Below are 25,160 nucleotides of genomic sequence, written 5' to 3' on the forward strand. Positions count from 1 at the left end.
CTGGTTTGTTACAGAGGCTGCTCTTTAATGTGTGTAAATAATTCTAAGTCTGCTACAAACTGTCTATTGTTAGGGAAGATTTCCTTAATGACTCAGATTTTCACAGAGCTGCAGTGGACTTGTAGACTTCAGTAGGTTCTTGCTGCTTTCCTGGGGCTTTCATTCCTGTAGAGTGGGAGTTTTCCAGGTGGATCAGTTACTGGTGGATTGTTGGACAGCACTGATGGCAGTACCAGGTTATCTTTCCCTTTTCTGCAGTAAGGACCCTGTCACATGTACCACTTATTCTGAAAGCTCTTCCTGCAGCTTCTACTGGCAGCTGTTTTCTCCAGCTCTCACTCTGGTATTCCAGCATTCTTGTATTGGAAAAATCTTAAAAACTTTGTCCTTTTATAAAGGTTTTGTCATTGTGGGTTTCTGAGTAACCTGATCCAATCAGTTGCAGAGCAGGGACTCAGCCCCTTGGCTTTACATGGTTTTTGTGGTATGTGTGATAACTTGCATAACCTTGCACACACATTCACTTTCTCTTTTCTGCAACAGAATCTCTTCTGACAATACCAAAAGGATTCTCTCCTAAAGCTTTCTCCTGCTAATATGGCACAGCCCACTCAGGATTACTGTCAGATTTTTCTGCCATGTCAAATGTTTGCAGCATCTTGCCACAAATGAGTGTGTGCTCAAGAGCTTAAGGCCCAAAGGGCTTTGACGTGAAGATAACCTCCTAGTGAACTTCCCTGGCAGATCTAGCTGGGATTTGAAGGTTTGTCAGGTGTCAGTGCATTGTATGATCAATAACCTCCTTTTCTAGAGATGTTTGTAGGGATTTTTGGTTTTCTACACCAGAAGTATCAGTCCTCTAGTTATTCTTTCAGGCTTGGCCATTCTTTCTGAACACCAGCATGTGTGCCTATTAATTCTTTGCTCCCTGACCCCAATTGTTTTTTCTTGGGAAGTTTATAGTTATCTTTTTACTTTAAGAAGAGAATATCCTCAGGAGACTAGGAAAGGATATTCTCCATGCACTTTCAAGATCATACATCCATTAATTCTTCTGTTATGTCTCAGAAAAAACCAACTTATTAAAAGTCTAGATTAGTAGTGGTTCTGACTTGATCTGGATTAACCATGGACTACATTGTGGATAACAAGCAGTATCTGTAAGCTTGAACCTTCTGTTTTGAGTGTGTGCATCAGAAAGAGAGATAATGTCACTTGGGATCAGATGGTGACAGATGATGTCACTGGGAATCAGGGTCCTGTTGGGGTTTGTATTTCACAGGTGGGAGTTTGGTCCTTGTACACTGTCAAGCCCTGTGAGAAGCACAAGCACACCTTGCTGTGCCTCTGGTGAGGGGCTTGCCAGCTGGAGAGGGAGTCCCTCAGTGTGCCCCCATGGTAGGGCTGGAGTCCCTGAGGCATGGAGGTGTGACACTGGGACATGGAGCTATCCTGAGGGGTGACACTGGGACATGGAGCTATCCTGAGGGGTGACACTGGGACATGGAGTGTTATCCTGAGGGGTGACACTGGGATATGGAGTGTTATCCTGAGGGGTGACACTGGGATTTGGAGCTAACCTGAGGGGTGACACTGGGACATGGAGTGTTATCCTGGAGGTGACACTGGGATATGGAGCTATCCTGAGGGGTGACACTGGGACATGGAGTGTTATCCTGGAGGTGACACTGGGATATGGAGCTATCCTGAGGGGTGACACTGGGACATGGAGTGTTATCCTGGAGGTGACACTGGGACATGGAGCTATCCTGAGGGGTGACACTGGGATATGGAGTGTTATCCTGAGGGGTGACACTGGGATATGGAGCTATCCTGAGGGGTGACACTGGGACATGGAGTGTTATCCTGAGGGGTGACACTGGGACATGGAGCTATCCTGAGGGGTGACACTGGGACATGGAGCTATCCTGAGGGGTGACACTGGGACATGGAGCTATCCTGAGGGGTGACACTGGGACATGGAGCTATCCTGAGGGGTGACACTGGGACATGGAGCTATCCTGAGGGGTGACACTGGGACATGGAGCTATCCTGAGGGGTGACACTGGGACATGGAGTGTTACCCTGGAGGTGACACTGGGATTTTGAGCATTACCCTGGAGGTGACACTGGGACATGGAGAGTTATCCTGAGGGGTGACACTGGGACATGGAGAGTTATCCTGAGGGGTGACACTGGGACATGGAGAGTTATCCTGAGGGGTGACACTGGGACATGGAGAGTTATCCTGAGGGGTGACACTGGGACGTGGAGCTATCCTGAGGGGTGACACTGGGACGTGGAGCTATCCTGAGGGGTGACACTGGGACGTGGAGCTGTCCTGAGGGGTGACACTGGGATATGGAGCTGTCCTGAGGGGTGACACTGGGACATGGAGCGTTACCCTGGAGGTGACACTGGGACATGGAGCTATCCTGAGGGGTGACACTGGGACATGCTGCTGCTGGAGTGGTTCCTGCAGGGTGTGGCTGTCAGAGGTGACCCTGCTGCACTGCCTCAGAACACTGATCTGAGGGTGCTGCTGTGTCTGCAGGTGGTTTTATCTCCCTCACTGGAAAGTCCAGCTGCTATAAATATTACTAATCAAGATCTACCAGTAAAAACTGATAACAAATCAGGAAACTGTTTTAGTTTGGTTTGTTTTCTGCATGTAGGGGTTCTCTAGTAAGCAAGTAGTATGTGTGTGATATTACACAGATACTCAGAGTGGTGTGCAAAGGCTACAAAATATTTTATTAGTCTTCCTTATCATTCTGTTATTTTTTTTCTTTAGTCTTTGTTAAGCCAAACCATGTTTCAAAGAAAGAAGGAAGAGGGAAGTATTAGAAAAAATCATCTGATTTGTGTTTTTCTGTTGTGTCCAATGGCCAGAACTCTTCACTTTTTATTCCAGAGCATGATTTTACACATTTTATTAATTGAAAAAACACTAACAAAGAAAAAGCCCCAAAGCACAACACTTTATAAATGGAAATGTCATTAACAAATGGAATTACAAATAAGCAAGAGGCAAAGATGACCCTGCAGAATCATGCAGCTACATCACATAATGATGGCATTTTCCATCCTGGGCATTGTTGTAAACAGGATTGATCTTCACTGCAAGAACATGTGGGATGACCATTGTATTGGTCAGGAGCACAGCTCTGGCACCAGAAACAGCCAACTAAGTTTGTTAATCCTTCATTTGGAGCCATGATGAATTGTTTAATTCAAACTCAAATATGAACCTCTTTCAGGATTCTCTTAAGCATCTAACTTCTAACAAAAATGGTAATTAATTTTAATTTTAATTAGTTTTTTAATGAGAGACTTGGAAAGAATTCTTGAATGTTTGCATTTTTAATAGTGAATATGATTTTAGAATACACATGATCAGACTTTCTAGGAAAAAGAAGGCAGAAAGATATTTAAAATGGCCAGGTTTCATTGTCACCTTTTTCTAATTGAATGTTTCCAGTGATGTTGATTAGCTGTTTGATCTCAAGCAGTAATTAATCCATTAATCCAGGAACAAAAACCTGGTTGATAAAACACAAAGATGTTTTCCATCTTTAAATATGTTGCTGAATTTAATTGAAACAGTGAGGTAAGTTACACAATTCTAGCTGAATTCTGGTACCTGGTACTCAGTTCTGACCTGCTTCATTCAGCATTTGCAGCCTTATGCATTGGAGCTTGAGGTTATGATACTTAGCTGTGTTTAAATATTTCAAATGGAAGTTTTGGAAAGAAATTTCTTTTTGTACACATGTGGCTGTCAGCCCTTCCTCTTCTTCATTGTCATGAATTGTTAACTGAGATTCGTGTATGGATGGGGAGAGGAGGTGTTACAGTCCCACAGTTACTTTGTTTAGAAGTAGGAGGTAAATGGGACTTATCTCCAATGACCCCTCTGAACTTCACTGAAAATCCACTTAAAGCCAGCTTGGGTATAGTTTTGGGTTAGTGAGTTCCTTTTTTAGCTAACTGGGTTGGAAAAGTTTGTAGTTGGAGTGTAGGGACAGAAGCTCAGAGAGCAGCTCCATCTCCCTTTTTAAAGAATCCCCATCAAGCTGGAGGGGTGTGTTGTGTTCCTTGCCTGCACACTGTAATATTGGAGAATTTCTGCACACAAATTTCAAGTTCATCACATTCTGAATTTTTGCACCTTTTCCAAAGTCACCCAGCCACCACTAACATTCCAAGCAGTAAAATGTCTCATATCATCATACTGTGATTAAAGTTTGTGCAGATGGTAGTAACTGTCTTTATGTTTGTATGTAGCCTTGTGTGTACAGGAATTTATCAGTGGTAGAAGCTGACTTAATGACATGTTAGAAATTATATAAATTAAAAATAACTGTGTATCAAATTTGAGTGGGAATGAAAGAACTATTTAAATAACGACAGATATAAATGTGGCTTTGTATGAGTTACTTTTTTATTATGACTTCAATACTTGAAAGAAGTACTTCAGACTTCCTGGAGTTAGAAATCTAACAGGGTAGTGCTTAGAGTCAGGGTTTGAATTACAAATGATTGTTTTGTCTGTCTGCTGCCAAAAATTGCACTTTCTTGATATGTTTTCTAAAGCTCACATTAATATGCTTTTCAACTGTCTGTTTGAGCAGTTGTGCTATGTTAATGTGTAGGCATGTTCTAATTTTGCATGTAGCTCAGGGAGAATGTTTCATTGTTCAGATGTTGTGCTTGCACTTCAGGGGTTTTGAACCTTCACTTTGGGGTTATTTCCCATCTTTTCTCTGTCCTCATTCATATTTTGGGGTGCAAAGCAGTAAGCTGACCATACTGGTGTGTGGTGCAGACACATTGCTGAGCTGGAGACAGGAACAGGTATCAGAGCTCTGGGCCATGTGGAGATCTCATCTGCAGGGGAGCTGCTTTGCCTTGCTGCTTTCCAATGACTTCAGTCACTTTTACACTGAGAAAGAAGTTTAAACACATCCCCTCATCCAAAACTAGGTTTAGTATTTCTCATGTTGCTTCTGTAAGGAGAAAAACACATAACTCTTTGAAGAATTTGGATGGCACTTTTACTTTAGGATACCTTAGGGAGTTCCCAAACTGGTGAATTTTAGGCAAAAGGGTTTGTTGTGGGGTGTCAGTGTAGTTCTGTGGCATTGGAGGACTTTTGAAAGCTTGGCCATAGGGAGTTCCATGGGGCCTTTTCAGCTGCTAGAAACTAAATAAGTACTCAAACCCCCTTAATATTTGATGTTGACTTGAAAATAGCTCCTCTAATCAGATTTCCACAGTACTGATGATTTAGTTTATAATAATATTGAAGATTTCAACTGATTCAGCATTTAGCTGCTTCAGCTGATCATTATGAGAGATGACAAAAATGGGCAATGTGAGTTCATTTCCTAAGATTTTATGTTTGCACATTGAAGAGGATGCCAGGTTCTTTTGGTGCAGGAGTGAGGTTGATGTAGTAACAGGTCATTCTGTAGTCTGTAAAATGTTCTATTTCTGTTTTTTTGTCAGTAGCCCCCTCCCCACAGTGTTAGGCTGATGCTGAGAATGTGGTGATGGTTCTGATGAGCAGCCCACAGCCCCAAGCTCTGTGTTCACTGTTAAAGTGTTTAAGTTCTCCTAAGATGTGGTGTTGGTGGTGGTGTGTGCCTTTGCTGTTTTAAAGGAAATACTTCTCCCTACATAAGTTACAGGAGAAGAAACTTTACTTTTTGGAATGGCTTGGAAAATAGTTTTTTGGACCTGACAGCTAAAAGAAGAGTATTTACTTCCTACAGTCTGCAGGATAATAAATAAGTTTCTCCCCCTCTTCCTTTCCTACAGAAAAACACTTTGAGGATATTTGTTTCTAGATATAACACTTGTCCCCAGCACTTTGTGGGTCCCACCTTAACACTTTTAAATAAGTTGTGATGGAAAGTCACATTTTGGATGTAAATAATTTAACATCTCTGTGTGACTCTGCTTCATTAATGTAGAGACTGTAAGGAAAAAATTAGGGGCAAATCAACGAAGGCTTTTCTTTTGAACTCATTTTTGTAGAAATCAGTATATGAATTTTTGCAAAACTGCCCAAGAAAACTGTTTAAGATGTTGTCTGTAAACATTTCAGCACTTCACCAGAATAGAAAAGCAAATAAAAGCTTGATTCTTTTGAAGTAGTCATGCTCTGAGATGCAATAGACCACATCTCCAGATACTGTTGGGGAGTGTGTATGGGCTTTTGATTCACTGAACAACACTTCAGAAAAACTTTCTGATTTCACTAGTGCCTCTTGATTTTCATGGTGAAGGTTCTTCCTGTAGCTGCTCAGAAAAGCCAACTCAAAATGAGTGCCCAGTTTGTTTCCTTAGGTGGCTTTTTCAGAGCTGATGAGGTCCTGAGGCTCTGGGGGAGCGAGTGAGGCGAGCTGAATGAAGCAGCTCTTGGCACACAGTTCATGCTGTCCAGATCCTGTTTGTGCCTTCAAGGAAGAGAGAATCACATCTGAAATCCTGCCTGTTAAATTCTGCTTCCCTACAGCTACCCAGTGGGGTTAAGTGTATTGATCTGAGTGACTGAGCAGGGAATGACTTCCTCATTTCCCTCTCTGTTTTATTTTTCATTTGGGGTGTAACATGGCACAGTGCAGTCTGTTGCTGATGCACATGAGAGAGATTATGATTTTATAGCCACTTTCATTACTAAATTGGTTATGGGAAATTAATTTAGGACTTAGACAATTGTGTTGCTGTTGATGGTGAAGCCTAGGTTTGATTATTTTTCTTCCCCTCTTAAAGACAAACTAACAGGCATCTTGCCTAATGGCAGGATTTTCTTCTATTTGTAGTATCTCATAAAACAAATTTCTTAGTAAAGAGCAGGTAGGATTTTTACAGGATCATTTTGACTTCTGTCACATGGAATATTTGTGGTTGGGGCAGATACACCTCACTGTGTTCTGTACACACCATACTGAGCATTTAGATACAGTATTTCTAAAATTAAGTTATTCTAGACAAAATACAGTAATGCAGCTGGGTATTTGACTTTTATTCTAAACCCCTCTTGCTAGCTGCCTGGTCCTTGAGCTGTACATTAATTCCATATGTACCCAACTTGAATTAAAAAAACCAAACAGAATGATATGTTCTTTGATGTTTGCAAAGCTGTGTTCTTGACCGCTCTGTTTTGCAGGCATGGTGCTGGTGCGCAGCGAGAACGGGCAGCTGCTGATGATCCCCCAGCAGGCCCTGGCTCAGATGCAGGCCCAGGCACACGCCCAGTCCCAGCCTCAGAACACTCTGACTCCTCGTCCTGCTACACCCACCAGTGCACCCCCAGTGCAGATATCCACAGTGCAGGTCAGTCCAGCTGCTGAAAACTGTTCTGTGCAGAGCACGGGAGGAAGTCAGGTGTGCTACTAGTGAAGAAACCATGGATCTAACTGGGATGTACAGACTGTTTATAGATTCACAGAATCTCAGAATTGTTTGTGTTGGAAAGCTGTTGGAAAGCTCATCCAGTTCCTGACATGGGCAGGGCCACCTTCCCCTAGACCAGGTTGCTTCAAGCCCCATCCCAAGCTGGCAGAGTCCACACCTCTCTGTGCCTCATCACCCTCAGAGCCAGGAATTTCTTCCAAATAGCCAATCTAAATCTACTTTCCACAAGGCATAGGCATTGCATTGTGTTCCTAATTCTGTTACAGCTTGGCTGTTACTCATCAAAAATATTTTTACATATCTGAATCTCATTAAGTTGAAAACTTTGATATAAAGGAGACCATATATGGTTAATGTGTACAACTGTTCTCCCCAGAATAAACACAAGACTAAAAGAAAAAAATGGATATGGATATACATACACCAAGATTTTGACAGTTGCATTAACTTCAAGACTGAAAATCCTTCTTGGAGTTCCATAGTGCTTCAGATGCATTCTTTGCTATTTGTAATAATGCAGAATCAGAACACCAGCTAGAGCAGGTGGTATTGAACTCTAGGCACTGATGTGTTCATGACTTTTTTTTCCCCTCTTCCCCAGGCTCCAGGAACACCCATTATTGCACGACAGGTGACACCAACTACTATCATCAAGCAAGTGTCTCAGGCTCAAACCACAGTGCAACCCACGACCACGCTGCAGCGGCCCCCGGTTGTGCAGGTGGGTGTGTGGGGAAGGGATGTGTGCCTGAGACTGCCAGGCTCACAGGACATGCAATTGCTCAGTGCAGGGAAGAAATGCCTTCTGGATTAGCCTTTCTAAAGGCTAGTTACATGTACATTTTGGATGTACAGGTATAATTTTTATATGTATATTGGTATTATTTCATATTACACCTGTACGTATCTCCATTTCAAGGTATTGTGTTTGTAGTTTGTACAGTCACAGAGCTGACTGAAATGAAATACCTTTATGCTTTCTGCTTAAAGGAGGTGACAGCAATTCCCCTTGGGTTTTGGGCTGTGGTGTTATTCCTGTGGTGGATCTGCAGCCCTCTGAATTCTGCAGCAAAATTTACAATTGCAAAGATGACTGCACTGGCAGCCTTCTCTTCCTGAAGCCTTCTCCCTTTCCCATGAGTCTGCTTTGGTCTGGGTCCTTCTGGAGACTGATAACTCACAGAGAGACTGATGTCAGTCTGGGCTGGCCTCAGTTCATTTTGGGCCTCCTTGGACATTTTCTTAGAGATGTCAAGAGTTTAAAAACCAGTGCAAGAGTGTGAAATTCTCCACATGGCTTCCAGGCAGCTGTGATACAATATGATTGCTGTCACCTAATCTGTCTCATTGTGCTTTCTTCATCCTTGGAGTAGACAGGATTAGAGAGTTTTAATTTAAAACATGCAGGTTTTGCTATGCATCCAGTTAACCTTTTTCCCCTCAGAGAGCCTTTCCCTATGCCAGTGATCTTTCTAGATCTAAGAGTTAATTTACCTAACTGAGTCTCCTTAATTTGCTCTGTTGTTATACAGGACAAAAAAAAAAAAACCCACCATCATTCCATCTGCATATTTTGTGCTGTAATGAGCACACCATGGACTTAATTTATCCTGATTTCAAAAAAAAAAAAAAAGAGACAAATGAAATCCTTATCTCCCTTAGTTTCTTCCAAAATACCAATAAAGTTAGCTTTAGCAGCAGGAGAGCCTCTTCTTTTTGGTGCATCTTTATATAAAGACCAAGTTTACAAATGATTTCTGAACATTCTGAGTGTCAGTTGTAGCTTGGTAGGAATTTGTCTCTCAGTCTGGGTTGTTGTTAATAATTAGATTGTTGGAAGCCCATGAATGAGCTGTGTATGTGAGAGCATCTTGCTTGTAATTGTGATTCGTTGGAGCTGTTATTTCTACTTCAGATTACCAATTTGTCTACAAAACTAGGAAAATGTTTTGTCCTGTTGTTTATCACAAAGACCTCGATAAGACCAAAGCTTTTGTGTCAGTTGTGCCTTTGTAGAAATTCCTCTCTTTGGAAGTGGCATTTAATGAAACAGTCAAAAGGATAGATTGAATTCACAGGAATTCAGCACTTGTTTTAGCTGCGGCTTGGAACCCCACTGGCTGAGATTATGTTTATGGTGTTTTATTCGGTGACCAAAAATCGCGCAATTTTTAATCAACTTTCGGCATTCCCGTTCCGAATGTTTTTAGTGCCATCTGGTGGCCGTTTCCTTCCACTGCACCAGAGCATGAGCAACTTATTTATAGCAGCTGTGAAAGGTGTTCCACTGCCCTGTGCCTCATCTTCTGCTGGATGGCTCAGGAAAACAGGCTCTTGGTATGTTCCACATAAAATAATCTTGTGGTTTTATTCTCTGCAGCCTCAGATCGTTCTGGGTGGTACTGCACAAACAACCACGTTGGGGACAGCAACAGCTGTACAAACTGGAACTCCTCAGAGAACAGTGCAAGGGACAACAGCCACCTCCACTGCTGCCACAGTAAGATTCTGAGAAATGTAACATCTATTTTTGTCCTCTCACATATGCATGGTGTGCATATATACACATACTTGTAAACACAGATGGGAGTGGAGATTAGTAAAGATGCAGGAATCCTGTGAGCTGTTGACCTTGAAAAGGTAAACTTTAATAGAACCATATAATTTACAAGGTGTGGGTACAGGTCACTTGAATTTTGATAGGTGATAAAGTGTTTTTGTTTCTCTAGGAGTATTAAAGCACTCATTTAAAAAATATGTTAGATGTATTTAAAGAACAGTGAATTGTTCAGCACTGTAGAGGAGAATCACTATAATAAAGGATAAGCAGTTGGCACTGATTGATTCAAACTGCATGTTTCCAGGATTGCAAAATCCAGGGAGAATCCATGTACTGTGCACTGTGAAACAACAGCTTTACTCTTTTTTGTCCTGCTAAAACATGTATTTTCCTATGTACCATGTGCCATTCTTAAAATACTTGGTGTTTCCTCATTTCATGAAGAATCACAATTTCTTAAATTTTGGTAACAAAAATGTACAATATATATGAGTATATGAAGAAAAATAATAATCTCAGTCTGTTTATGTTTTAGTGTGAGGGCCATGTATGTATAAATATTACTGAAGAGTCACAATTTCTTAAATTTTGGTAACAAAAAATGTACAATATATATGAGTATATGAAGAAAAACAATAATCTCAGTCTTTTAATGTTTTAATGTGAGGGACATGTATGTATAAATATTACTCTGTACTGATGAACTAAAGGACTTTATTTCATGGAGTATATGGTCGGATCATTAAGAGGAGTTTGTCTTCCTTTCTCTGATTGTTTTCCTTTTACCCTTCCTTCTCAGGAAACTATGGAAAATGTGAAGAAATGCAAAAACTTTCTGTCCACATTAATAAAACTGGCATCATCTGGAAAACAGTCCACAGAGACTGCGGCTAATGTGAAGGAATTAGTGCAGAGTCTGCTGGTAAGAAAAGTTCATCAGAAGTTGTTAAATACAGCATCTGGGCAAATTCAGACTCAAAACTGGTTTTTTGTGGTTTTTTTTTCTTTTTTTTTTAATTCAGTGGCTGGAGTTTATAACATTTGAGCTAAATCAAATCCTTGCCTGATGCTAATATAAAAGCTTGACATTTTTAATATTTATGGAGTGAATGCTAGTATTGCTTAGCCTACTTGTTAGCAACCTTTATGGTTTTGTGTATTCCATCATGGAGTAACCAGAGATCTTCAGATCTTATTACTTGAAATTTGTAGTAAAGTTGGTTACTACCATAAAGCTGCTGGTAACTAAAAATAGTGAGAGATGATAAAAACTCCTAATTTCAGTGTGTTCCCAAGTCTTAATTTTTTTTTTTTTAGTGTTGGATAGTTATAAAAATTAATTTCTACAAGTTTGTTCATTGGAGTTTTCTGTTTTGAAGGATGGAAAAATTGAACCAGAAGATTTTACCAGTAGGCTCTACAGAGAACTTAATTCTTCACCTCAACCTTACCTTGTGCCTTTCCTGAAGGTAACTTATCTTCACTACTCTTCCTTTATCTCTGTGCTTGTATGTCAGCTGCAATAAATACAAGCACATCCTTTGTCATTATAGGTGGAATTCCAAAATTAAGTTAAAGGAAGTTTTAAATGGTGCCTGGTTAGGCTTTTGCTCCCTTAAAAATACTTTTTGTGTCTTAGTTCCTAGAGTTTGTTACTGTGATTCATTGGCCCAGTCAGTAATGTAACTTCTACCATGGTGACACATAGTAGCTCTTCTGAGAAATCTGGAAAGTTTTCTTTCTGTGACTTAAGCCACAAACCTATGAATTGATTTATTGCTCTCTTTTTAGTCTTAGAAAGCAAAGGGATTCAGTGATATAGAAAATTGTACCTTCTGGGGAAGTTTTGCCTGTGCTGTAAACTGGTTTGGAGAAGCAGGAAATTTGTCATCTCCCAATGATAAATCACATTTGACATAAATTTTATAGTAGTTCAGCAAATCTCAAAATAGTATTTATTGCAAAACATTTACCATCAGTGAAATCAGTGAAAATACAACAGCACTGAAGCTGCTTGACTAATGTATGATTATGGGATGGAGTTGTAGGTGTGTGTTGACATTTCTGGGTTCTTAAATGCTTGTTCAACCTTGAGCTGTTCCTGAGGACAAAAACTGTTGCCATAAGAAAACGATTAATTTAAGAAGCCACCAAAACACTCTGGTCTCTGTTGAGCTATTCTGAAATCTTCCCTGGTGTTCAGTGTGACTCTAAGCTGTAGGACAACAGTCAAGGAAGGCAGCATGGGCTTGGGTTGTTAAATACATACCAGGGGCTCCAGGTAGGCTGCACAGCCTAGATGCCCACGACATCCAAAGGGTATTGTCCCTCTGTCCTGCTTATTCAACAGGAGCAGCTTGGTGTTCTGTGTGTGCACAGACCGATCCTATGCACTGAAACAAAACACAATGCCTCTTGACAATTCATATTAACTCAACCAAACTCTTTCCTTTCCCCTTTTCAGAGGAGTTTACCTGCCTTGAGACAGTTAACACCAGACTCTGCAGCTTTCATCCAGCAGAGCCAGCAGCAGCAGCCCACGACACAGGCGACGATAGCCACGATCCCGTCGGTGACGTCCGTGCTGCTGAGCTCCTCGGTGCAGCGCACGGCGGGCAAGGCCACTGCCACTGTCACCAGTACCCTCCAGCAACCCGTCATCAGCCTCACTCAGCCCACACAAGTTGGTGTCAGTAAACAAGGGCAGTCCACGCCACTGGTATGTGAGCTGGAGTGCAGCGTTGGTTGTTGCACAGGGGGTTTTTTGGTAGTTCTTCTTAAGGTGGTGGTTTGGCTCAGTCAAAGATTTGATAAAAAAAGTGCGCTCTTAGTGTTTACAGTTCTTTTTTTTTTCCTTATTATTTGCAGGTAATTCAACAGTCTCAAAAAGCAGGGGCATTGATAAGGCCTCCACAAGTAACGTTGACACAGACACCCATGGTGGCATTGCGGCAACCACACAGTCGTATCATGCTCACCACTCCTCAAATCCAGCTGAATCAACTGCAGACAGGTAAGAGGTCAAGATACTTCTGATGTGCCATATTTGGTAGCAATCCCTAAACCACACCTCAGGTAATGCTTGCCCAGAGAAGTTGTTGATACCCCATTGCTGGAAGTGTTCAAGGTCAGGCTGAATGGGGCTTGGAGCAACCTGGGCTAGTGAAAAGTGTCAGAGGGGTTGGAACAAGATGATCTTCAAGGTCCTTTTCTGCCCAAACCATTCTGTGGTTCTGTGAATGTCAGTTCATAAGTGCCCTTTTTGTACTGCTGCTGAAATGTTTCACTGTGTAGTGCCATAGTGACTGAGGGTACAGATCTGTCTGGGCAGCATTGACACAGAAATGGTTTGGCTGCTGGAATTGTGTGGGAAGGGTCTTGTTTTAACCTGGGTGAAATGCTGACAGAAACTATAGAGGTCAACTCTTTGTACCAGATCCATTGCCATAACTACTTGTGACTGGCTTGCACGTGTGAACTGTTATTGATGGATACAAATCCTGTCTGTCTTCTTGCAGTCCCTGTGGTAAAGCCAGCAGTATTACCTGGAAACAAAGCTATTGCCACTGTTTCGACACAAGTAGCTGCTGCTCAGAAGAATAAACTGAAAGAACCTGGGGGAGGCTCTTTTAGGTGAGGAACTGTATGTTTGTGCTTGGGCAGCTGAACTCAGACCTTCCTGGTGCTGAATCCATCTGGGGAAACTCACAATAAGCCTGAGGTGGATTTTCTGGGGGCAGATTTGCTTATTCATTAAAGACTTCAACAAACAGCACTGGACATACTCGTGCCAGACTGGTTTTGGCATTTAGCTGGCACTAAACCTCATAAACAATTCCTGCCCAGACAAGCAAGTGGAATTCATTCCTTCACTTCTCCCAGCTCTGGCTGAGTTACTTGAGGTACAGCCTGTCTTGGTGGTGAGGGCAGATTATTATTGTTTTGTAGTAGTGATTCGTCTGGTCTCTTGTTTCTCAAGCTGGTGGAACATTACATAAGAAAGGAAAAAACAGGAAGTACAAAATTAGTGCTCTTTGAAGTCAAAGCAATAATTTCTCATTTACAAACAAATGAGTTGTATTTTATTATATCACAAAAGCAAATAAAATGTAAAACTAATTATTCAGGTTTATGGTGGAATTCATTATGTGCAGCTGTGGTATCATAGCAGTGTGTGCAGATAGGCACTAAATGTTATGATTATAATAAATTTTCCTTCCTTTAAGGGATGATGATGACATTAATGATGTTGCATCCATGGCTGGAGTCAACCTGTCAGAAGAAAGTGCTCGGATATTGGCAACAAACTCTGAGCTCGTGGGCACATTAACACGGTCCTGTAAAGATGAAACCTTCCTTTTCCCAGCACCTTTACAAAGAAGGATATTAGAAATAGGTATGTTCTTTTATCTTGAACATTAATCAAAACAAGTTTCACTACTCTTAGGTTTAATTGAAGACATTTTCCAAAGAAATTGGTTTGAATAATTAAAAGTTGCTGGAGTCGTTACCTTCTGGTATTTTCTGGTATATTCAGATACTTGTGGGAAATCATTTGTCTTATGAAAAATCAATAGTGTCAAGGAGTAGCAAACATAGATTTGCCTTCTAAAGTGATGACAATTCAACATCAAAACTACTCAATCTGGCTGAAAGTCTGAGTGTATAAACTAGGAAGGTGTATCAAGCATGACACAAACAATGAAATAAGTCCAGAAGCACTTTTATCAGCTTTACTTAGTAATTTAGAATTGATGGTGGAACAAAAAGCAATCTTGAATTCTTTGTTACACTGTAGTACACAGCATTTATGAATAGATTGTCAATTTTGTTAAACTAATATGAATTTTAATATGTGTGTAATTTCCTGTGTAATCCTTGGCTGAGAAAAACCTGCAAATCATATTTAGAAAAGGGGATTACAATTTCTATGACTGAGATTTTACTCATATTTAGTTGTATTGTAAAATTATTTTTTGCAACCCACTTGTGGTTTTTTTGTAGGTAAAAAACATGGAATAACAGAAATCCATCCTGATGTAGTTAGCTACGTATCACATGCTACACAACAAAGACTACAAAACCTCGTGGAAAAACTATCAGAGACTGCTCAACAAAGGAATATTTCCTACAAGGTAAGTGTATTTAATTGCTCAAATCAAATGGCAAAATTGCACAAATTCAGCAGGCTGTGGTGTTGACTGTAATGCAGGAGTTCAGGTGCTCTTTTTTCTGTGAAATCAGGTTGTTTATTCTCTTTGACTGATTCACCTTCCATTAAGATATTAATACACATGGATGACTGGAGCTTTTCAGCTTGCATATACAAAATGGTTTTAAAACAAATGCAGAGAAGCTGTGCCCTCCCCTTTATTTATTATGTCAAATGTTTAGTGTGTGAGTGACTGGAGAGTCAGACAGATAAAAGCACTGCTTTGAATTCCCAGGAGACTGCTATCTGACAGATGTGTGTTCCTAATAGATGCAAATGCCTGAGCAGTGGTTAAAAAACCACACAGCTCTGTGAAATATGTTTGAGAGGTTAAAGCTGTGATGATATTAGTTTAGAAGTCAAAATCTGATGATTCATGGAATAGAACAAAATGCTTTTACGAGTTCTAGCTGGTTTGACTGGTGTAAATATACTGCTGCTATTTGTCTGAAAAGGACAAAGTGAACATTGGAGCTTTGAATGTTTATGTTCTTCCCCAGTACAGTACAAGTTAACAGCTTTGTTTTTAAGGGAGTAATGAGAAATGTATTTGCTGTGTTTTCAGGATGATGAAAGATATGAACAAGCAAGTGACGTTCGGGCACAGCTCAAGTTCTTTGAACAACTTGATCAAATAGAAAAGCAGCGTAAAGATGAACAAGAAAGGGAAATTTTAATGCGCGCAGCAAAGGCAAGTGCTCGGCTTTCACACGTGTCTGCAAAGTGTCACTGTTGACATCAAAACTGCAGAGTTGCTTTTCATTCTAATACACTTGCAATGAAGGGGAAGGCTAATCTTCAAAGATGGAACTTGATGAATGTGTTCTTAACTAGAGCTCAGTTTTGCTTTCCATTGTAAAGCATGGGAAACAGCTTCTGTGCCACTCTCATTGCATAGTCCCAACCTAAAAGGAGTCTTGAAATTTAGTTTTTGCATTTTGCATTGGCGAAGAAAGATGAATTTTATAGCTTAGTGGGATTCTTAAATGTAATAGAGAGAGACTAGAAATAGAATTCAGAAAGATTGTTACAACTTGGAGAAATACAATAAATAGGAAGCAGTTGATGTAAACATGAATGTGAATATTAAACTGTGGTTTTACTCAGTGAATACAGAATGAATGTGATTAGATAAGAGTACCCTAGAAATAATTCACAAAACAACCTGTGTTTTCTGTTAGTTTTGTGATCCAGCATGAGTTGACAATGTCAAAATCCAAATTTATTTTGTTGTTGGCCTAAAGAATGTAAGGGATTAGCAACACTCAGGATTTGATAGGACGAGAGGAAATGGCCTCAAGTTGCATCAGGGGTGGTTTAGATTGAATATTGAGAGCAATTTGATCTCTGAAAGTGTTGTCAAGCCCTGGAACAGGCTGCCCAGGGCAGTGGTTGAGTCACCATCCTTGGAAGTATTGTGTAGATGTGGCACTTGGGGGCATGGTTTAGTGGTGGGCTTGGCAGTGCTGGGGAAACAGCTGGACTTGATGTTCTTAATGGTCTTTTCTAATAGAAATTATTTCATTATTCTGAAAGTATGACACACACAAGGAGTGCAGGTGCCCAGTGAAACGGGCATTGCTGATGTAAATGGTCTTGGGTCACTCAGGTGCACTTTTTTCAGCCTGCAGCCTGACCTGTGTGTGTAGGTGTAGCAGAAAATCAGCTCTGAGTAAGTGCTTGGTTACCCAGCAAGGGGAGGAATTGTTCCAAAAAGTGCAGGTCTGAGTCCTTTGTTCATATGCAAAGTTTATAATTCAGTTCACAGATCTGTGTAATTTGTGTCTTGTAATTTGTGTCTTGTAATGATTGCATTTAAGACATAATTGTCTGGCTACTCCTTGGCTATCTTTAACAAAGCAGAAAAATGGGATGCCTTTTTCAAAAATAGAATTGTTAAGAAAAGCAAAACTTTTACTTTCTAGAAGTTGTTTACCACAGTTACCCTCCGTGGGAGTGATAGGTGTTCCCCACTTCCTGCTGAAATTTAAGAAAAGCTTTCATATGTAATCTTTAACTGCTTTTGTAACTGAGTTATTTTTTCTTTGTTTTCCTCCACCCACCTCCTGCTCCCCTTTATCAACACAGTCTCGATCTCGACAAGAAGATCCAGAACAGCTTAGGTTGAAACAGAAGGCCAAGGAGGTGAGTGCTGAGCTTAACATAAACTTTTCTTTTGGAAGTTGAAAGAGAAATAATGACCCATCGTTGTTGTGGCACACACAGATGCAGCAGCAAGAGCTAGCACAGATGAGACAGAGGGATGCCAACCTGACTGCGTTAGCTGCCATCGGGCCCAGGAAGAAAAGGAAAGTGGATTCCCCAGGATCTGGATCAGGGACAGAGGTACAGTATCATTGTCACCTTTGGTTTTGCTGCCTCAGCCTCTGTGCAAACCCTTCTGTTCAGAGCTTTTCCCCAGTTTGTGGAAGCTCCCTGAGTAGCAGAAGTGTTTCATATTCAGATTTGCTCACTCCAAGGCCAGGATCAATTTTTAGCACCTGTAGTGGCATAGGGGATAGAATCTGAGTGGTCATTCCCTGATTCATGGAACTGGAGGCATCTTAGAAAAACCATCTCTGATCTAACAAGTCTCAGCTTTTTGGCCCTCCCTAGTTTTGAAAGAAGATTTTTGTGGTTATAACCAATCTAACTTGAAGTGCAGAGTAATGCTGAGGTAGGTGGGGTGAATTAAGGCACTGCTAAATTTGACAGCAGGAGCTTCAAGTTACAGCAGCTTACCTAATTTTTCTCTTCAGCAATTGATTTGCCTTAGTTTTAGTGTCTCCACAACAGATCAGTTTGACCAGTTCCATCTGATCAGGATGTTCTTGCACATTTGTATATTCTTTCTGTTGAATCTGCCTTTTAAAAAATTCTCTGCAGACTGGGTATTGGAATGCTCAGTGTCGGATTCATTTAATTTACATTCTGGTACATGATTATCTGCTGTATTTCTAAACAAGTTAATAAACAAGAAATGGTATAAAATTGCTTTCTGCATGAGACATTCAATATGGGATTTCTCTAATGTTTAAAAAGAACAAAACACTCTTGAAAATTGTCATTTGTTGGACCAAAAGCTCTCTTCATAATTTGAGGATTTTCCCCCATGGGTTTTGTGTCTGATAGCAAGTGACAGAATAGTAATAGTTTAATAGTCCTGTTTATTACTCCTTGAGCATTCTGAACTTTCATTGCTAAAGCATTTATACTGCAGAAAAGCCTCAGAAGAGTTCACCTTGTTTTATACTGAATTGCTGGAAGCAGTAATTTACATGTGCTTGATATAAAATGGTAGAGAAAAATCTGAATACTAGTAAATGTTATTTTTGTTTATAAAAAAATCAAGCCTCTTGAGCATCTTTTAAAGTAATTTTAAGTTTTGAAATTTACTGTCTGCTACTGAGAATAAGACTTGTTTTTATATAAGCTGACAAATGACTCTATTAAAGGTTTATAGATGTGGTTTAAAATTATGAAAATTACAGAATGGGGCACTTTGCAAAGATAGATGTGTACACAAATGAAGTTGTCTCAGAGGAATGTGCTGAAGTACCTCATGCAGAGTTAATGTTGGTATTGCTTACTCCTGCATGCTCAGCTGTGCCACCTTAATGGTCTGTTAATGTCACTTAGGTTATGGGATGTATTTTGCATCTCCTGTGAACACTTGTTTGTATTTCATCTCAGTCTGACTAATTTAGTTATCTTGGATTAATCACTGGTTAACCAATTAACTACAGGTTCCCTGGAAATCCAGTCTTTTTGTCTGCTTAATTAAGAAGCAGCTGCCTTTGATCTGATACTCACAGCTGTGCTTTTGCTGCTGTGTCACTTGACATTTTTAAATTGGGCTCCACTTGTCACCATTTGTATGCAGTTTGTGGTTAAGGCATATTACAAGAAGTGCGGAAAATAAGGTTTGTTGTTACTTAGACACAGTTTTGTAAATGGAAGCTTTTGATGTCTACAAATTCTGACTCTTAATTACATGTAAAATCACTTCTGAGTAGTAATTGCACTGTTTTGTTTCCAAATCCAACAAAACAGGTTGCTGTCACTTTGAGAGTTTTATATCCATGTGATTTTATTGAAAGTTACTAAAAAGCTTCTTAACTTATTCTATACATAATTCTGTGTCTTTAATGACTCCTGAAATTTTACCTTTGCATTTCAAGTATTATGGTCTACATAACAGAGCTATTCTTGAGCTAAAGAATATTTTAAAAACAAGAATAAAAGCCCTTCCAGCCATTCATTCTGTCCTCTAGCAATCATATGTATGTGAGAAAATTTAGTTAGCATCCAATACTGTCCTGCATCTCCTAATTTCCTCTGAAGTTGGTGAAAATTTGATGACCAAATAGTCCAAGTGCCTTGAAATTTCCCTTGAAAGTCCAGCATTTGAGCAGCCCTAACAATAGAATTTTAGTGATTTGGTGTTTACTGGGTCACCAGAATGCTTGAGAATCAAAAATCTGACTTTCCTGTTAGCACTGTGGTGAAGCAAATTCACCTGCACTGCCCAGAGTTCTGCTAACCCAGAGTGAACATTTCCAGTGCAGGTTTAGGTTGGTTTGATCATCAGTAATGTTCATTGATTAAATACATTACTTTCACACCCTGTTAGTGAGAGCCTCAGCAGCTTATTCACATGGCTCATGCACCACTCTAAATTTGGGCTTTTTTCAAGTTTGGGGTGTTTTTATTAAGAAAAATTGTTGAAAATTCTCCAAGCACAATGGCTGATAAGTATTCACTGCTGGGGCGTGTTTGGTGTCACGAAGCAGAAAAGCTTAATAAAAAAAATAAAAGATAACATTAGTATAATAAATTAAATTGGAGGGGGAAATGAACGTGTAGCTGAGCCTCAGAACTGGATCCCGCTGCCGGAATAATTCTTTATTTGGGTAAATCCCCTGGCAGCGCACGGAGGTTCCGGCTGGAGCCGGGCACTGCCCGCGTCCCGCTCCGTGCGCGCCATCTGCCGGCCACTGCGCGGAACTGCAGCTGCGCTCTGCTCGTTTGTTCCCTTCTGCTTTTGCTTTCTTCTTCTTTTTTTAAACTGATTGATATAATAATATGCTGCCTGTTTGTCCTGCCGCTCCGGGAAACTCCCACTGTGGGCCAGAGGGATGAGTGATGCTGAGAAATGGAGAGGCATTCAGAGGTCATTAGGGAATTTGTGACTGTGCCTAGAAAAGCTTCTCCTAAATTGAGTCCTGAGCTTGGTTACAGCTGTTGCCATCAGAAAGGAGCACCCTGCCATGGAGATGATGGATTCAAGGCTTCACAGTCCTGGGAACAGGACTGCTCCCCAGGTCATCCACAGCTCCAGGGCTGCCCTTGGCATCTGTATGCTGGAACTGTGAAGAATCCTGTCCTTTTGTTTTGGTTGTTGGGATTGCCTGTCCTTAGCACCTTCCTAAAAACACAGGCAGTTCTTTGGGGTTTTATTGTCTGTATTGAATGCCACTGAAAACTTGTGATTTTTCAACTGTTGTTAACAAATCAGAATTAAAAAGGAATCTCAAATCTGGTAGTGCACAGCTGCCTGACTGTTACTGTAGGACACGGAATAACACAACATGCACACACTGCTGTCCTTAAGGTAAAAAAGGGGAAGTTTATTTTCTGACTCTAATTTATAGATTTCCAAAAGTGACAGTGGATTGGAGGGTGCAAGTGCCACCTCTCTGATAACACTAAACAAACCAACATCTGTCAAATTTCTCCTCTTCCATAAAAAAATGCAAAACAATAAGTTATTCACAAAAAGTGCGTGAAAAAGTTTGTTACGAGAATCAGAAGGCTTAAAAAATTTTAAAAACTCAAAGCAACACCTGACTGTGTAGAGTTTTTAGGTCACCCATTTTCTCTGTAAAGTTTTGCAGTGCTTTCAGGCATGGACTGATTGACCTGTTCTTGTGCTTCTTCCCAGGGATCTGGTTCGAGTGCAGCAGTCCCAGGCAGCTCTGGAGTCGGAACAACCAGACAGTTTACGCGACAAAGGATAACGCGGGTGAACCTCAGGGACCTCATATTTTGTTTAGAAAATGAGCGAGAGACAAGCCATTCACTATTGCTATACAAAGCATTCCTTAAGTAAAATGGAAAAGATCAAGGTATTTTTGACGGAGAGACGCCTGAGGACATTTTTTAATATATTTGCAAATGACGCCTTTTTGTAACGAGCGAATGGGATATTGTTTAAAAAACAACCACCTCTTTACATGGAACAGTTTTATATTCCTGTTTATAAATAAACTCTTCAGTATAAGAGAAATACATTTCTGTAACAGTGAGGATACTTACAAGGCCTGTGGATATTATAAAAGGACAATTAAATTTTAACTCATCTCTTGATTGAGTGGCCTTCTTGCCAAACAAGCCATATATAAAGACTGATGGAATCGTTTAGCAAATAACTAGCTACCCTTTGTCAGCCCTGTAGCAGTTTCAACATTAATTGTTCATTTTAGTTCAGTTTTATTCAACTAAATCCATTACATAGGCATATGTCTACAGCAAATGACCTCATTTCATTTAGCTTTTTTTTTTTTAAAACAGTCAGTTAGCAAAGCAAACTGATTTTTTAAGAATATTTATCTTTCCCCCAAATGCTCAAAATCTAGAGGGATATACAGTTAATTTTAAACATAACCTCAATTTTAATCACATTATTGCTTATTAGAGGCCCTGAAATCCCATAAAGGAGGGTTACTTCTGAATGTTTTAGCAGCATCTGTAAAAATGCATTTTATTTGCTATAGTTTGTAAAGCTGTAAAGTTAAAAAAGGAAAAAAAGGAAAAAAAGAGAAACCTTTTCAGCATAAATATATTTTACTTGCACTGTGTTTTTTAGCTAAAGTGAAAGCTTAGATTAAATAAAATCAAAAGTTGAGAGGAATCATCGAAAGACTTTCTCAGTGTGAATCAAGTGTTGAAAAATGGTTGGTGTATTTTGTCAGTAATTGTACATAATTTTTGGCACATAACATAAAAATGGCTATGTAAACTATAATTATTTTGCTAAAAGACTGTATGCAAGCTGTGGGCCTACTTTAAAGATGTCCAGAGCAAAGTCCCTTCTTTGTACCTATTTTTTTATTACAAATATACTAATTGGTTCTTTATATTTTCAGAGGTTATTGTATTAAATTGTCTATTGATAGTACTTTTATGACTGTAAATACTTTGGCTTTCTTTGTGTGAACTCTCATGGTAGAATTTAACTCTCTTGCGTGTAAACTGAATGCTGATCAGTATTTTTATCAACACCTGACAACTGTTACACCCCTTTTATTTTGTCTCTTAGGAAATCCTGTCTTTCCATTTTTTTTTCATGTAAATTTTGCACAGTTACTTGTTCATATGTAAATATTTTACTTTCAAAAATGAAGTTTTTAATTGCTATTGTTTTATATAGGATTGAAAGAAAATTAACTCCTTTATTAAAAACAAATTTATCTGTATTTGCTAATGTATTTTTCTCTCTAAATCTTTTCTCCATTTGGATTTATTTTTCTTGGTGCAGTAAAAAATGAGTCTACTTGAGGGGATGCTGTTTGCTAAAGGTGCACTTTGGGATGTTTTTATACTGTTTAGTTTTATCAGTATTTTGGATGTGTGTGATTTCATGAATTTTGGCATTTGATTGTTGTCTTAGGGGTCTTGGGGTAGCATCAGTGGGCAGTGGGTCTGGTCTGGTTGGTTTTAAAGCAGGGAAAAGTGTCTGAAACATCTGAAATATTTTGTGTTTGTCTAGTGAAGATTTAATGAAACAGCCTCTCCTTGAGGGCAGCCTGCTCCCTCAAACACAGCTAAAGTGGTTTGCAGAAGAAGCTAGGACATAAAACACAGTTTGGAGCACAATTGTGAAAGAAAATTACCAGGGACACTTCTGATTATCAACATGAAAATATGAGAAGCATCTCTGATGTTCTGTACTTGGGTTGTATTTTTTTTTTAATTTCTCTTCTCATGGACCAATTAACCTAATAATTTTGAGGGCCTAATCCTGCTAGTACATTAATTTGATGATTATTCCTTGCACACAGACAAATCTGTCCAGAGGCTGCTGCCCCAAGCCTGCTGTGAGCAGGCGCTGGCTGCAGGCCCATGGGAGATGAGTGTGTGTGAAACAGGATCAGCTCCTCCAGGGATGTGCTCACTGACACTGTGTGACACTGACCCCAGACTCTGTGTTTGTAAACTCCAAACAGCCTTTAAACCGTGTCATTGTGCTAAGTGGAAAGAAACACCTTTGACTTTTGGCCAAAACACTGTCAGAGCATCCCCTGAATTGTAGCAGGAGCTGGTTTAATTGTTAATCACCACTGGCCAGGCACTGCAAAGCTGTGGCAGGTAAGTGGGGAAGAAACTGAAAAATTAAAGTTATTCCATGGTGTGCTTTCTTTGCTCTCCCTGCTTGGTAGCTTAGAAATATTTTAGAGAGGCCAAGGGAGGAGGGAGGGATCTGTAAGAGGAGAGTTCTTGGTTCTGTTTTAAATAACATTGGTTTTAAGTGCACAGGCAGCTCTTCACTCCATATAATTTTTTCTCAGTTGAAAGATAAATGTTCCTGTTGTTAGTCAGAAAAACTGGCAACATCCATCTCCCTCCAGCAGTTCAAATTCATGGAGTTTTGGACTGGGGAATTGGCCAATTATTGTCAGTACACTGGCACTGTGAGGAGTTCTCACAGCAGTTGAAGGCTTTTGTTCATTTGCTGTTGATTTAGTTTTTTATGATAAAACCAGTACCTGTTCTTGAAGCTGCTCAGAAATTTGACATTTCAAAGTCACAGCTGGGGAGGGGTGGCATTCACAGGGCAATACCTGTGCACAACACACTCCTCTTGTGTGTTAGTGACCTGGAGAGAGAGAAATTGGGATTCTTTCCTGGCCCCAAAGCTTGTGCAGCTCCACCAGAGAATTCACAGCCCCTTGCTTGGATCTCTGTACCAAGACTGAGGCACCTTTGTTGTAAGCACCCCCAAAACTGCAGTTTGCCAGCTGGGATGTTCTGTGTGTGAATCATTGAGGGTTTATTGCTCCTTTATTTTAGCACACTCTTTCAGCTGGGTGTCAGGGACAGGTTCCTTCTCTCTTGTGAGTCTGTGACTTGTAATGGGCTTTCTGCCCTGTTTTACAGAAGTCTTGATGTCTCTCTATTTTTTTAAACACCTCTGATTGGGTAGTGCATAGCTCTAATGTTGCTTTAACTGTTGATATCATTGTTTTCCCAGGAGAAAAATTGATCAGAACAAGTAGGATAGAATAAAGCATTCTGAATTTAGCCTGCTCTTATTTCACAGGTTTATAATTAAATAAATATGTTTTCAGGAAACCTTTTAATATATAGTGAGAGATGCATGCATGATAAATAACACCAATTTCACAGTAATTAAGATTTTATTGGAGGTTTCCCTGTGATCCAAGTTTCCCCACATTTCTGAGATTGTCTAAATTACAAATTTAAAAGAACTCCAATGACAATTTTAACCCTTTTCTTAGGTTTATAGCTGTTTGTCCATCTGCAGAGAAGAGCGTTGACCATTGGGGTAAGTGAGGGAGGGTGGTGGCACCTCCAGGAGTGACATTTCCCTGCAGTGTGGGAGTGTGGATCCACCTGCCCAGGTGAGTGTGCAGGGTGGGAGGGTCTCTTCTCCAAAATCTTCAGTGCTTGTGCCAGGATTTTTGCACAGCAGGGCTTTAGGCAACGAGCTGATGTGTTAGAATGTGGTGTAAAATGCCAGAAGGAAAAGGTTTAGGCAGTGTGGGTTGATCCCAATCTTTAGATTTTTGGGAATGCCATGTGAGCAGTCCCCATGGAAAGGATTGCTCCTCAGTATTCGGGGAAGATTTTAGCAAGTGACATTTCCCTGTCTATGGAAGTTGCCAGACTGATGAATTTGGGAGATGTTTCTTGGAAGGATGAATAGGGAGGGCAGCACCT

General features: G+C 40.1%; 1 protein-coding gene across 2 annotated transcripts in view; it reads left to right on the forward strand.

Moving 5' to 3' along the window:
* Window positions 1-22,675, forward strand: part of TAF4 (TATA-box binding protein associated factor 4) — a 37,063-nt gene extending 14,388 nt beyond the window's left edge. The window contains exons 3-16 of one of the 2 annotated variants that reach the window (XM_005489065.4): window positions 7,178-7,344; window positions 8,027-8,146; window positions 9,806-9,925; window positions 10,785-10,907; window positions 11,365-11,454; window positions 12,450-12,704; window positions 12,854-12,998; window positions 13,504-13,618; window positions 14,212-14,381; window positions 14,990-15,120; window positions 15,763-15,888; window positions 17,286-17,342; window positions 17,424-17,543; window positions 21,142-22,675. In XM_005489065.4, the coding sequence (XP_005489122.2) occupies window positions 7,178-7,344; window positions 8,027-8,146; window positions 9,806-9,925; window positions 10,785-10,907; window positions 11,365-11,454; window positions 12,450-12,704; window positions 12,854-12,998; window positions 13,504-13,618; window positions 14,212-14,381; window positions 14,990-15,120; window positions 15,763-15,888; window positions 17,286-17,342; window positions 17,424-17,543; window positions 21,142-21,309 (1,907 nt within the window). In that variant the 3' untranslated portion in view covers window positions 21,310-22,675. Of the gene's footprint in view, window positions 1-7,177; window positions 7,345-8,026; window positions 8,147-9,805; window positions 9,926-10,784; window positions 10,908-11,364; window positions 11,455-12,449; window positions 12,705-12,853; window positions 12,999-13,503; window positions 13,619-14,211; window positions 14,385-14,989; window positions 15,121-15,762; window positions 15,889-17,285; window positions 17,343-17,423; window positions 17,544-21,141 lie in introns of those variants that run through there. The other variant, XR_012583043.1, reaches the window with a different exon arrangement.
* Window positions 22,676-25,160: the final 2,485 nt, after the last annotated feature.

The sequence above is a fragment of the Zonotrichia albicollis genome, chromosome 17 (assembly GCF_047830755.1).
Source record: "Zonotrichia albicollis isolate bZonAlb1 chromosome 17, bZonAlb1.hap1, whole genome shotgun sequence".
Classification (NCBI taxonomy): Eukaryota; Metazoa; Chordata; class Aves; order Passeriformes; family Passerellidae; genus Zonotrichia; species Zonotrichia albicollis.